Consider the following 15,643-nt stretch of genomic DNA (forward strand, 5'->3'; position numbering starts at 1 on the left):
CTCACTCTAGGCCGCCGTGTGTGACGCTGTGTGTTTCGTTGTGAAAGCGAAACTACTTTGTTTGGCCTTCCAAAAGAGGACGATATCCGCTTCGTCATGCCTAGAGCTGATCCATGCTGGTCACTAAGGAAATACATCAACTTCGCGCTGTGAATCGCCGGATCGGCTTTTACCGTGGACGAAGCGGTGTCCAGCCCGGGGTCGTCACATGTGGTTGCCGCAAGCCCGCCCACCGCCGCTCACTCGTTTTGAGCAGTGTAGAGTAGCGCTTGTTGTTTGTCATTTCTCCGATCACAAATGCAGACATGGTTTTATGTTTACGTGGCGCGATGCAATGCAACGCGTAAAAAGACATATTATAGTATAAGTCATTATAATGTGTAATTATGTCCCCACTAGATGCAACAAATGCCTCGTTTATAATGGGTTTTAATGTTTTTGTCTCGTCGCTCCGGCCGGACAGTGCATCACAATATGGTAAGGGGCGTAACATTTCCGTCACATGCTTGAGTTATTCGGCCAATCACAACGCACTGGATAGCTGGCCAATCAGAGCACACCTCGCTTTTCAGACCGATGAGCTTTTTAAAAATCGACGTGTTTCAGAAAGGCGGGGCATAGAGGAGAAACAATAATGTACAGTATGTGGAAAATAATGTGTTTTTTTAACCTTAACATAACCATAACCTTAACATAAACACATTTCATTACACCAAATAATGTTCTTTTTAGCAACATCATGTGACCCCTTTAATGTCAGTCAATAAAAATACAATTGCTCATTGTCGGTTCATAGTAATGGTGCATCAACAAATGTAAACAGATAAAACAAGATCAATAAATTATGTTGGAGAATTAGTTTCTGTTAGTTCATGTTTACTAACATTACACTGATAAAATGGTGTAGTAATGAAATGATTTGCACTCAAATTGCTAGTAAATTTCATACATAATTGCAAAGAAATGGCAAGTAACACACTGAATTAAGAATTTTTGAAGCATCAAAAGCTGATATAGTATTTTCTTGTAAAGCATACTCAATAATCTTTACGTAAAACTTCAAAAAATATATTTTTAGAGCATAATATGAAATGAAAACTTAATGTAAAGTATAACCACAAATTTTAAAGGCATTTTTAAATTCAGTTCTGAATGGTGCACAAACCAAATGGTATTACCACTTTACCATGATACCGTTACGGTACTTTTTTGTAAGGGCTCTGCTGTGTCAGTAATGGCAAAGATGTTATTTCTTTATATGCTCAACTAAATGTAGTTCATACATACAAGTGGATCAACATCAAACGTACCTTGCTGGAGCTGAGATGTAGAGTATCATTGTATAAAGCTCCAGTTTCCCAGTTCTTCACTTTCATGAATCTGGGACATTTGGTGGGACTTTCATTCTGCACAGTCTTAGTGGGGGAAACTCTCCCATGCGGCTGTGGAGGAACAAACATTACAACTTATTATTAGCAACTTGCCTCTGTTAACTTGCCTGTTAGGAAACACTTTTATCCAAAATGACTCCCTGTACACTAATACCAAGAACAATACTCACAACAAATTCCAAGAAAATGTTAAGAGAACATTTTGGTTATCAACACATTTAACCTCTTAAAAATAAAGGCTCCAAAGGGCTCCAAAGGGGTTTTTCGCAGTAATTACATAAGAACCATTTTTGGTTACCCAAAAGAACCTTTTCTAGTTTCTAAGAATCCCCAAGAATCTGTGTGAAGATAAATGATATTTGACAGCAATGAACATTCTTTGCAAAGTTCTTTATTCTTATGTAGCTATTTTCACAACCAGCAGGTAAAGGAATGAAATCACCTACTCAAAAGGCATCAATGGGATAATCAGCGCTATTAAGCTAAATTCTAATTGAGCTTTGATTTTTCAAAGAGAATAGAATACTCTCATTGACTTGCCATTCAAAAGATGACTGTAATTTGCTACATGTATAAATGTATCAGAAGATGACATCATTAATCCAATGGAAATCAATCTAGCAGTCATTAGATTCCTTATGAAGACCCAGTTCACAGGCCGACAGTTTCTGCACCACATCACTTGCATAATTGTAGTGGTTTCTGATGGTATGAATGCAAACTTCAATATCAGCCTTGGCCCATTATGTTCGCTGTCCCCTAGAAGAATAGTGGGCGTCCTTCTCCTCAATCGATTTGATTCTCCTCAGAAGACAGATCAGTCCTTCTCTGTCTCTGGCTACACAACACATGCAACGTACACGATTATTATCTCAAAGCCGCCACGCTGTACTCGGCTGGCAAGGAATATGCCGCACTCACGGATGTGAGACATCTGAGGCAGAAGGGATGAGAAGAACCATCTTGTCACAAGTGAAATGTGAGGACAAAAAGCAGATATGATACACCTTACATATACGAGTGTACTCTGCGACAGGAAGGCTGTGCGAAAGAAAAGGTGTAAAACTGAAAAAGCAAACTTCAACTGAAAGGGTTTTGTAAGGATTCTGTGTACATGACAGCTTCACCCCGGGCAACAACTGACACACACACAACCACGTGTATGAACGGGGTGGAATAATCTGCAACATCATCGACACTTGGGAGACCACTTACCCACACCAAAGCGCTTCAGAAACAAGCACTTGATACACTCACACAGCATTCACAGCCCACCAGAGCCCACCTTCACTGCTGCACCTCTTTATTCAGCTTAGTGCTCGACAACAGGAACTGCAGGGGAAACTGCTTTGTCTAGGTCTCATCCTTCTCACCACAGCTGTATTAACAACACAAGCTTTATTATGTAATAGAGTAACACGAGCTGATTTGATAAACTCATTTTCACAAGCTGCTAATAAATAAAACATTCCGGAATGACTAATCTTTGGATGTCATGGAAATTGTCTGCATAAATACCTAATTTTGGCTTTATTTATTTAATATGGCTAGATGGTTGCTAGAACATTGCTAGGATTTGATTGTTTTATTTTATTTATTTTTTACAGTTGCCAGGGAGTTCCTACGGTGTTGGAGTGGAATTACTAAATGATTGCTAAGTCTATAGATCTTAATCCGATTAGACACAAATTGAATTTAACATGGAAGAAAATGAGGCTGTGAGGGATAAACTTAGTCTTTACACTGGAACACACTGTGTAAAGATCATAGATCATGTCATAACAACCCACAATTTTCAAAAAAGTTTTATGTAACATAAACTGACATAAACTGATCTATCTATCTATCTATCTATCTATCTATCTATCTATCTATCCTACATAAATACATCACCAATCATATGAATTAGTGCTGGGCAACGATTAATCGCGTTTAATCGCATCCAAAATAAAAGTTTCTGTTTACATAATATATGTGTGTGTGCTGTGTATATTTATTATGTATATAAATACACACACACATACAGTATATATTTTGAAAATATGTACATATATTTATATATTTATATTCATTTATAATAAAAATAATTATATAATTTGTATTATATATAAATATATTTAATGAATCAGAGGTGGTCAGGTGGTACACGTTGTAGCTCTCAGAAAACTCCCAGTTAACAAGTTGTAATTACGAGTTCTAAGAGGTCGTGAACGCTTTTTACAAGTTGGTATCTCGTAATCACGGTAATTACTACATAGCGTGAATGCACTTTCTCTGCCCGGAGTTTACGTTGCGCCTTCCGCTACGCCTACGTCATACGCTCGAACGCCTTGTCGTGAACACGCCTGCTTGAGCTACCAGAGCTGAAGATTAGTTAATAAATATTTAAAAATCGATATTTTTCTTACACTAACGCATCGTTTCACTTCAGAAGGCCTTTATTAACACCCCAGAGCCGTGTGGAGTAGTTTTATGATGGATGGATGCAGTTTTTTAGGCTTCAAAAACAGGGGCACCATTCACTGCCATTATACAGCTTATACAGAGCCAGGACAATTGTAAATATAACTGTGATTGTGTTCGTCTGAAAGAGGAATGTCAGATACGCCTAGGATGCCCTGAGGGTGAGTAGATCATGGGCTAATTTTCATTTTTGAGTGAACTATCTCTTTAAGTTTTTAGATGATCAAGTGTCATGGTAAATAATAACAGTGTTATTTTATGGGTGCTGTGCAGTGATATACACAATAGCTAATGGTGAATATGCATTTAGCATCATAATTATTAAATCACATATTTTTGAAATACTGGAATGCTGTATTGACATTAGCATGTAGATGGTAAAATAGTATTGCTTTGTTTAATGATGTTAGCAGCTCATCTGTCCGACTGTTTCGCACCACTGGGTGAGCGAGACTTATTAGAGCTTAAATTATGCAGGGCGCTGCTGTTAGCCTTGGAAAACTCAGCACATTTCTAAAAAACCTCAACCCCATCAGGCAGACTGAAAGGTTATTATCATCTCAAACATTTCAAATCATCGCACCTGTGTTGCTTTACTGGGTTTGCTATCACTAAAGCATGCATTCTCTCTCGTGTCAGCAAGGTTAGTTTTCCAAAGTATGGACACTTCTTAAAAAAAGCAAGCTGTTCCATTTACAGCTCGACATAGAACATATAAAACAAGTTTAACATTGTCTAAAGCAAGCTATTGAACACTCACTTATCATCTCAGCAAGAATATTATGTGTATATTACAGCATGTCGACAATATTCTGGGCATGCTCCAGCAAATTCATTAACCACCAATGTGTGTTAGTGAGAATATGCTAAAAGTGCTAAAATGTCAACATATACTTCTGTTATAACGTGTTATTATAGAGCAGCCAAGGTCTCAAACTGTCAGACTGAAGTGGAGATTTGAAGGTGCAAGGGAATGTGTTATTTCTTAGCCTTTGCAGATAATGTCATATCTGGCTGGCCATTTAAGGTCAATGTGACTGAAATAACACTTACACATTTAAATGTGCATCATAGTGTTATTATAGTATGTATAAGTGCCTGGGTGGTACACAATGTCCAATTAATGGGATTTTTGGTAGTGTGTATCCATGCATGTTTCTTTTTTAGATATAGTGCATTAGTGCTCACCCACATTGCAGCAACAAAGTATTTTTCCATTACGTTTTCGTAAATATTTTTAAAAAGTCTTATTAAAAGCCATGAACCAAGCCAATCAACTACGAGGTGAATCTAGGGTGACCACACATCCTGTTTTTTCCCAGACATGCCCTGACCAGGATTTCTAAATCGCCTCTGGCTTGCTTAGTTGGGGACACTTCATTTCCAGCGATACCGTTGACTTGATTGCAAAGATACTATTTAAACTGAGTTGGATGTTGACATCACTGAATTCAATGATGAACTGTCTTTAACTGAAAAATTAGTGTTTACTATTGTCATTTTGCATTATCGACACACTATTTTCCTAATTAATGCTGTTCAGTTGCTTTGACACAATCTGTATTGTTAAAAGCGCTATATAAATAAAGGTGACTTGACTTGACTTGACTTAATATGACTGGGTTTTGGCTTTGTTTTCCTATTGTTTTCATACTTACTGAAGGTTGATGACTGAAAAGTAGTTTGACCATTTGAGACTGAGCCCATTTCCACCATGGAAAAAAAAGTAAAAAAGGTAATTGCGACTTTTTATCTCACAGTTCTGACTTTTTCTCAGAATTTGCGACATATAAACACAGAACTGTCAGATATAAACTCAGAATTCGTACCTTTTCCTCGCAATTCCAAGTTTACATCTCATAATTGTTTATATCTCACAATTCTGCGTTTTCTCTTGAGTTTAAATCTTGCAATTCTCGCAATTTCAAGTTTATATCTCACCGTTCTGACTTTTCTTCTAAGAATTGTGAGTTTATATCTCACAATTCTGGCATTTTTCTAAAAACTGTGAGAAAAGTCAAAATGGTGAGATGAAAAGTCACAATTACCTTTTTTATTTTGTGGTAGAAACGGTCTTCAATATAAATCATACAAACTGCTAACAATATCCCAAACCACCTTTTGCAAGCAGACTTGGATGCGATTCACTGGTGCACATCTACGGACTCGGCTCTACTCCAAAAGCTGTAGTGTGTAAGCACTTTTAAAAAATATGTATAATGCATAATTTATGAAAATTAAAGCTATATCTTCAATGTGAATGTTGTTGATCACAAATTTTACACAAGTAACCCCGCCCACAACTATATTATACATTAGATGACATCTGATTTGCTGTGATTGTGCAGCAGTTTTGCACTTATTGCAGAAAGAAAAATTAGTTGTTGCTGGAAACTTGTTGCCTGATTAGGACATGCTGTAAAGGTTATATATATATATATATATAATCATATATCATCTCAACAGTCATTGCATCTTTCTGTCACACATAGTGTCAGACATTGAGCACAACAATTACATGCTGCCTTGGTCCCATGTTCTTGTCTTTCTGTTTCTCTTGTACTCTCTCACTCACCCCCTCCTCGTCTTACTCACTGATGATTAATCATCCAGCAGACACTGTATTACGTTAAGCATAGAAAGAGAAAAAGAGAACAACTCCGTCTTGGACCACACAGCTGCATCCATTCATTCCTCTGCTTTCTTGGATCGCCTCCATCCATCCGGTTTCTTTCAGAGGGATAATGCGTCATAAGAGGCCAGATGAGAGTCATGTGCTGATGTGAATTGTAAGCACTGCTACCCCCACAACCAGGACTGTAGAAACACATGCTACACCAGCACTGAGCTGGCAGGTACAGAAAAGACCATGTGACGGGCACTAGAGAGAAGCTTTCATATGGTTACTTGCAAGCTGAACTACTTGACATGCAGAATCCACTTAAATCTTATTTTAAAGATCATTTTATTTGTAGGTGTGCTTTGTATTTTATTTATTTATTTATTATTATTTTTTTTTTATATATATATGGTTCGAGTTTTAAAACCACTCAAATAAAGCTTCTTTGCTGAATTATATGGTTCATTTCTCATGTTTTCTATATGGTTATTTGGAAAACATGCTTAAAGCTACATTATAGGTTCTTCAGATCAGTCAGCATTTTTTTGTTGTTTTTTTGTTTTGTTTTGCTTTGCTTTGTTTCTAGGTTGTTAGAATCAGTGGTTCTCAACTGGTTCTGCTTCAGGACCCAGATTTTACATGGGATATCTCAATGCAGATATTGTACAAAACTAAACAAAAATGGTTAATATAGCCAAACATTAAAATTCATTAAAGGGTTAGTTCACCCAAAAATGAAAATTCTGTCATTAATTACTCACCCTCGTGTTGTTGCGCCACTTTGGACGCGCATTCACGACAGTACAAAGTACGAGCGTGTGGCGGCGCCGGCGCTGATCCAGATCCGGCGTGATGAAGTCATTACTGTCATCATACATTACAACTGATACTGTTGTGAACGCGCGTCCAAAGTGACGCAGTAGAGACGAAAATGTGGAATAAAGTCGTTATTTTTGTTTTCTTTGCGCAAAAAAGTATTCTCGTAGCTTCAGAACTTTACAGTTGAACCTCTGATGTCACACGGACTACTTTGTCGATCATCTTGGTACTTTTCTGGACCTTGAACGTGGTAGTTACCTTGCTGTCAGAGAGGTCAGAGAGCCCTCATATTTAATCAAAAATATCTTAAATTGTGTTCCGAAGATAAACAAAGGTCTTACGGGTTTGGAACAACACGAGGGTGAGTAATTAATCACAGAATTTTAATTTTTGGGTGAACTAACCCTTTAACATTACCATGAATTGCACAAACAATATCCAAAATTGTTAAAATCATATGAGGCTGTACAAAAAAATTGTTTTGTAATTAATCCACAGCAGAAGTGTAATTTACTTTGATTTTCTGTGATAAGTTCACTTCCATTCAAAAGTTTGAGGTTGATAAGATGTTTTAAAAAAAAATCTCTTATGCTCATCAGTGCTGCATTTATTTGATTAAAATGCTTTAAAATTATATTGTAAAATATTATAATAATTAAAAATAAAAAAAAATTCAATTTGAATATATTTTAAAATGTAATTGATTCCTGTGATGGTAAAGCTGAGTTTTGAGCATCATTACTCCAGTCTTCAGTGTCACATGATCCTTCAGAAATCATTCTAATATGCTGATTTGCTGTTCAAGAAACATTATCAATGTTGAAAACATTTCTATTTTGGTTTTTCATTTCAATTTTCATATATAAACACCCATACATTTAGTTGCATTTTATTAGTAGTAGTTAGCATAGTTTTACCCTGATTTTCATGATCCATGAGAACTACTGCTTTAAATCCCAAGTACAATTTACAGTTCGGTACAGTTCTTCTAAAGAAATAGAGAATAAAAAGCCTGCTGTCAAGTAGATCCTGCCATATTAACAGTAAGTACAGCTTCTATATTTCTATACTTGCACCGTTAAAAAAGAAATGCTAGATTACTGACTCACTCACAGTCCTTCAAAGCCACATGTAAAGCCATTAAGACTGTAGTTTACCTTGTCACTCTCTGAGTAAGGGTTGTTAAGCACTGTAGGCATGTTGTCCTTTCTCCAGAGGTCATCAAACACTCTGTCATTATCCGACGCCAGCTGGGCGTTCTGTCCATTTCCCACACCAAGGTCTCTGAAAGTCACAAACAGTTCAGCTCACAGCTCAAACATCAGCCAGAAATTTGGATGTATGTACAATGACTAAAACACATTCAATTCTATTATTTTTTGTCTACTGTAAGTCTAATACTTTCCACACTTTTTACATTTATATTAATAAACTGAAGGAATTAGTAAAAAAAATAATAATTAACAACATATCTCAGACATGTGCCATCCGTAGAGCTTAACTTGAATTTCTCTAAAACATTCATGTCTCAAGGCTACCAATGTGCATTTCGTCTTTTAAATGAAATGGTAAATTGCCTCAAATCCATACATACTCAAGTTATTCCATAATCAGATTTAGCGAGTGCCCAGACACTCAAACAATAAACCATGCTATCCGAAGTATAATGTGTAATTAAAAAGTGTAAACAAGCACTTATAGAACTGATGTTGATGGGACTTATAGTAACACATTCATCACAAATGTGAGAAGAGTGAGAGAAGCACGATTTGTTTTAGATGAAACGCTGCCATCTCTGCTCACCAGTCAGAATAATATTCCAAGCCTAATTTTAGTTTTTCAAATATAGAAAAGAAATCTGGTGAGGTGTGCACTTTTTCACATGATAACACACTCTGAGGCAATTTCTAATCACTGCTCTGTTTGTTTTAACATCCAGACTTGGCCGACAACAGCAATAATAAGTCAACCAATGGTGTGAGTTTGGGGCAGGACTATTTGTTTAACTGACCAATGGAAAAAAGGAGGGAAGTGTTCTGGATACCTGTTTGGAAAGAGTCAGTATTTATACACACTTCACCTTTAAAGGTCCCCTGCAATGCTTAGAAACACGCAGCGTTACTCTATGTGTTGACGTCATTTTAACTGAAACAGGAAGACAGGGTGGGACATATCAAGCAGCCCCGCCCCTTTTAAAAATAGCCAATAGAGTTCGTTTATATCACAGCTTGAGCTAGAGCCGTTCAGAGCCGTTGAGCTCCGTAAAGCCGCATTTGACAGGGTATGCCAGTCACAATCTCATCCATATTGCTATAAAATATAGCATTCTGTGTAGAATTCAAATAGCTCCGATACATTTTGTTGTCTGCCCCGACTCACGCATGTGATCCGCTCCATGCTATCATGTCTCTGGACCGGAGCAGAGTGTGTGTGTGGTGCGGTGGTTAGCGTGACACAGCAGGAAACCAGACTTCTTTTCTTCCTCAATGGAAAGCATATTTACACTGTTTGAATTGTTCCCTGTCCCCTATATAGTGCACTACGTGCCATTCACTGTACAGAAAATACTAATTCTGTGGACAAGTGACCGATTTCAGCCGCAGCTTCAGCGTCTATTTTATAGTGTAGGGGGCGGGCGCTTCGGATTCTAGAGAGCATTTGATTGGACAGAAAGTTTGATGAGAAGCTGAAGTACGATGTGACGTCAAAAAAAATCGTTGAGCCGTTTTGGCGGAAGTGACGAACTGAAAGCTTTGAATGCTTATATCTTCTAAATGCGAATGTTGTCACTGTTTTGGAGCACATTGCCTTATATATATAAGCTTAAGACTAACGTATTGATACTAACACCCAAAAAACTTTAATTTTGATTTCATGGAGACTTTAAGCACATAAAAATGTGGACAGCTGCTGTTCATGAACCACAAGGATTACAACTAACCAGTTTTGTTTAATGAGGCTTTTAAAGAGAGGACATTTATTTGATCTTCACAGTTCTGAAGATGGCAGTCTCATTCAGTTAAACAATATGACAATACTAGTTTATGTTTATTATGAAAACACTACAGTGGTTAGGCTATAACAAATAGAATGAATTAGATCAAATGGTGTACTGTGAAAACTGGGGTATGATCACAAAATGACAATAATATTCATGTCTATATTTATCCATTCTCTTATTAATGTTGCTGGTAGCTTCTCACACTGCCTGTCAGTATTTCCTGATCACTAAAGCGTACTATGAACATTCAACGCAAGAGTAATCTCAAAGACTGAATTGAATAAACTCCCAGATTCACTCACTGACAGTTTACCAAATAAACACAAAATTCACTCATCAAAAAGAAAATGCATTTAGTAAACTGACCTTTCTCAGAAAATATTTTTTTTGAAGCATGAATATTGTGTGAATATGTCTATATTCTCTGCCGAGTGATTCGTAAATCATATTCCCAAATAAATGAATAGGCGAGACAGACTAGGGCTAGTTGTCACACAGACTTTAGATAGTTAATCCACAATAGTGGCGGCAATATTTAACAGATTTGTTTGTAGTAAAGACTTTTTCGGGAGACTATACATTAGAGACTATACTATGAGTTGAGTATATGTTGAGTATACTATACATTAGACTGTATTGTACTATTTTGATCATCAACATCATATTTGCACTTGGAGCACATACACGGGTTTCTTTTATATTAAAAGGTATACTAATTCTAAGAACTGGATGTCTTCTTGATTTGTCTGTTGTTTACAACATTAAGTTTGGAAGTTGAGTTTGGAAACTAAATGTCCAATAAATGGAGCTATCAGGGTCTATCGCATTTGAAAGTAACATATCACCCACTGAAACCCTACCCTAACCGCTAGTTTTAAGAAGACCAAATGTGACCCTGGACCACAAAACCAGTCATAGGTCAATTTTTCGAAATTGAGATTTATACATCATCTGAAATAAATAAGCTTTCCGTTGATGTATGGTGGCATTTGTTATGATAGGACAACTTTTGGCAGAGATACACCTATTTGAAAATCTGGAATCTGAGGGTGCAAAAAAATCAACATATTGAGAAAATCGCCTTTAAAGTTGTCCAAACGAAGTTCAAAGCAATGCATATTACTAATCATAAATTAAGTTGTAATATATTTACAGTAGGAAATTTACAAAATATCTTCATGGAACATGATCTTTACTCAATATCCTAATGATTTTTGGCATAAAAGAAAAATCAATAATTTTGACCCATACAATGTATTTTTGGCTATTGCTACAAATATACCCCAGCGACTTAAGACTGGTTTTGTGCTCCAGGGTCACAAATGTGTGATAAAAACCCATTTGCTGAAGCAACCATGCCATTTTAGCTATTTATCATGACTCGTATTTCACGGGACCCATACCTAAACGTTCCACATCGCAAGTATTATGCTGTACTAGGTGAGATACCGAGCAAGTTTACCATATTAGAAAAGGCATACAAATGGAGCTGGTTATGTGATGCAAATGTCAAAAATATTAGTTTACAAATCATGCACTATGGTAAAAGCCTTCTGAGTTAATAACATACTATTGTGGAAAAAAATATGCAAAAATAAGTCTTTATTAACTGATAATTTGCCCTTGCATTCATAATTAGTGTGAAATGAATAAACACTGTTGGCGACACAGTTGGAAACTGCAGAGAGATGTATGTATTGGTATGTTTTTTTAATCTGCAAAAAAATAATAAGACATCACTCACCTCTCCACCTGCACTTCAACATCCTTCCTCTCTATGACTCTCTGACCTTCTCCATTGATTTCTTTTTTGCTGTTCTTGATGAGCTTCAGCACTGGCTCTATCTCCTTCAGCAGGTCGTTGTTCTCTTCCACCCCGTTAAGGAGGAGGGCTGAATGGCCTCCTTCTCTAAGCAGAGAGTCCTGGGTGAGCAGGGGAATTAGGGGTTTGCTCTCCCGTGGTTCTTTCCTGGGAGCAGAGGAAGAGGACAGGTTCTCTATGGCCCGGAGCCCTTTGGTCATGTTGGGGCTGAGAGGCGAACATCGATCGCACGGCCTGCTCTGAGTGGGGTTAACAGGCCTGGTGATGCGAACTGTTTTGGGTTTCCCGTCACTGCTCAGCGTGGTCTCCAGGTAAGTGGTGAAGCCCTCGGGTCCGCGGAGGATGAGGACGGCATGGCTCTCAGGCGACACGTTCTTCAGGGTCTCGAGTGCACATTCGTAGCTCAGGTCCACCAAAGGCTTGTTGTTCACGGCCAGGACGATGTCGCCGACTTGGACCAGCCCACATTCCTCCGCTGCCCCGCCCCGGATGAGGTCAGAGACAATGACGGGCGGCTTGCACACACGTTGTTTGACCAGAAAGCCCAGCCCACCGATCTTTCTTTTGAAGAGGCGCACTGAGATGATGTTGGGCTGCAGCTGACACACGCTGGGCTCAGATTCCTGCATTGTGTCTTGCTGTGCGTCAGATCTGCGATTGAGTTAAATGTGACAAAGGAGAGCAACATGTCAGATGTGTCAACCACGGCAGGCGAAGACATGAAGAAATGCAAGACAATACAGGCTAGCAACATTCACTTTTTAATTCTACAAATGGCATCCTGTGGCATTTAAGGAAATATTCAGAACATTAATTAAGTCTAACTATGTCAGTAGTAAAAAATTGGTTTAAAGGAACAGACTGACCAAAAATAATTCATTCTAAACTTGTATGCTGTCATTTTTCCATGGAACAAAAAACAGCATTTAAAGTAGTCCATACGTCTCATGCTCTATATTCAATGCTTTAAAGTCTGATTTGTTAATGAACAGTTTTTTTTCTTTCAATGAACCGTTGATCTGGATCACAAATCAGACAGAAGGATTCGTTCACAAATCAAACTGATCTGGTTTAAATCACTGACTCAGTGATCAGGTTCTTGAATTATAAGCTCACTGGAGGGAAAGATTATCTGAATAAACTTCATTATTCTTCATGTCTCATACAAAACTATCATACAGCTTCAGAAAACTCAAAATACAGAGCATACTTTAAGTTGTGAAGATGCTTCCCAATTCTGTTATTGTGTTCCACAGAAATATAATAACAGCATACGAGTTTGAAACGACATGAGGGTGAGTAAATAATGACCAAATTTAATTTTTTTTTTGGATGAATTATTGCTTGACTTTGAATGCAAGTCATTATTTGTAAGAAAGTCATTCAGTTCAAATCTTCACAGTATTTTTTTTTTAATAATTTCAGTGATTGAGGGTTGACTCATATCACAGTGTACAAGCTGTGAACGTAGAATTCAATTCACTCTTTTCTTTCTTTTGACAAGCCAGTAGCATTCCTCCATGTGCATCATGCTCAGTCTCAACTGAACGTTCATGTTAGAAACACTTATAATCTACAGTCCTCCTGCATCTCGCCTTTCTTGGCAGAATGAAATGCATATGGCCTCGTGTGAACAACTATTGTCCAATTCTGTCAAAATGCGACATTACTAATTCGGATTTAGAATCATGGAGAGAATCATTACAACTGCAGGGACTGTTTTGTAATAAAGAATAAGCAAAGGCGCAACTAATAACTTTCAATTTCACAGCATCATCTATTAACTTCTTGTTTACAATACACTTGCATTCAATAGCTGAGTAACTACATGTGAATGATAAAATAAAACTGCATTTGTTATAGATTACACTGATATCACATTGAGAAAATTATGCACTATGAATGTCAAAGCTCTTAAAGGAACGCATTGCTCATTCTGTATAGACATATTGACATTTTGCTGGCAGGCTACACTGTGAAAATGTGCTTCAGTGGTTATTAATTTAAAATATTATTTCATATGACTGAATCAACCTGACCTCATTGGGTTTCATCAATAAAAGCAATTTACCTGTCAGATCAGGTAGAAATAGCTCCTGCTTTGCCAAACAGACATGCATTTGTCAAACTTTTGATATTGTTCTAACAATGGAATGCTTTAAAAAGACATATGATATAATATTTCCCCCATTTTAAGTAAGCATTTTTTTTCCACTTTATTTTTTTCCCCACTTTATCAGATACAGATGTTTTGCTCACACATTGTGTGGTCATGTTATAGTTAATAATGATAAATTCATTTATTATGAAATCAGTAACATATTAGAATAAAATGATTAGATAAATCTCAAGTACAGATATTAAAATAATTGAGTGCATGCTTCAAACCAGTGTAAGTTGCCTTTTCTTAATGATGAAAGATTAAAACTCATGTTGACAATTCTCAAAATTAGGCAAAAACTTCACATACACAAATTCCTTTTTTAAAACACACAAAACAACACGTGTGCATTATGCAGGAGTTATCAGAAGCACTGACCTGCAGCCATGCATGCACGTTCAACAGGACACAACAGTTGCTGCTGAGCATGACTGCTATGTAACTCCACATGCCCATTTCACAAAGCCATATCGTATACAGTATGTATTTCACAAAGCATTTGGAGTTGATCATAAAATATACTTTCAACTGTAAAAAAAAAACAACGCAACTTACCTCTCCACTTTGAAAGGCTATAAATATCGCCTCAAACAGTGTGGTTATCCCCTTGCCAGTATTCCGATGGACGGTTCAGACTTTTCTCTTGATGTTCCACTCAGAAGACGCGTGGCATGTCTGAGCGAGCCGCTGTATAAACACGCAGCGCGTGAGAAGCTCTGCTCTCCAGCCGCTCCGGTACGCGAGCATTTATTCCGAGCGCACTGCTGTCATTCTGTCATCCATCCCTCCCAACGCTCTGCCTCCCTCAATGGGAGGGTTTTACAACCCCAAAGCTCTGGCATCTACGGGAATGAATGATAGTTGCACACTAATATTTGTACATCTTCATATTAAACAAGATTATAGGTAGAAACATCTAAAATTAAAGCAGAAATGAACATTTCTATATTTGAAACAAGGTGAACCGGGAAGGATTTTAAAACCATCAGTTTCAGTGTCTAAAAATCACTATTATACATAACCAGCTGTAAGCATAAGATAAAGTGGAGTTAAAAAAAAAAGGCATTTAGAGGACTATATCAGTTTCTGTTATAATTTTTATATATTTTTTTCATTTTTAGCCTGTGCATTATGCATATTGCAATTTTATTTATTCATTCATTCATTCATTCGAATTTGATTGCATTTCTAATTTTGAATGCATTCATGTTTTCTATTGCGTCAACTCTGATAGTGTGTACGTTATATTATTTATGGTATGATTATATTATTGACTTATTTGTGGAATTATTAAATATAGTAATATTACTTTAAAGTTTGAGATACATAGGCCAACAAATCACCTAGTTACAGATATTGCAACAAA

General features: G+C 37.1%; 1 protein-coding gene across 1 annotated transcript in view; it reads right to left on the bottom strand.

Moving 5' to 3' along the window:
- Positions 1–14,911, bottom strand: part of LOC107668720 (nitric oxide synthase, brain-like) — a gene marked incomplete at its 3' end in the record, with an annotated part of 49,795 nt that extends 34,884 nt beyond the window's left edge. The window contains exons 1-4 of the mRNA XM_016460694.1: positions 14,833–14,911; positions 12,039–12,767; positions 8,451–8,577; positions 1,311–1,442 (exon numbers count right to left, since the gene is read on the bottom strand). Coding sequence (XP_016316180.1) covers positions 1,311–1,442; positions 8,451–8,577; positions 12,039–12,745 — 966 coding nt within the window. The remainder of the gene's footprint in view (positions 1–1,310; positions 1,443–8,450; positions 8,578–12,038; positions 12,768–14,832) is intronic.
- Positions 14,912–15,643: the final 732 nt, after the last annotated feature.

The sequence above is a fragment of the Sinocyclocheilus anshuiensis genome, unplaced genomic scaffold (assembly GCF_001515605.1).
Source record: "Sinocyclocheilus anshuiensis isolate Anshui unplaced genomic scaffold, SAMN03320099.WGS_v1.1 scaffold36, whole genome shotgun sequence".
NCBI lineage: Eukaryota > Metazoa > Chordata > Actinopteri > Cypriniformes > Cyprinidae > Sinocyclocheilus > Sinocyclocheilus anshuiensis.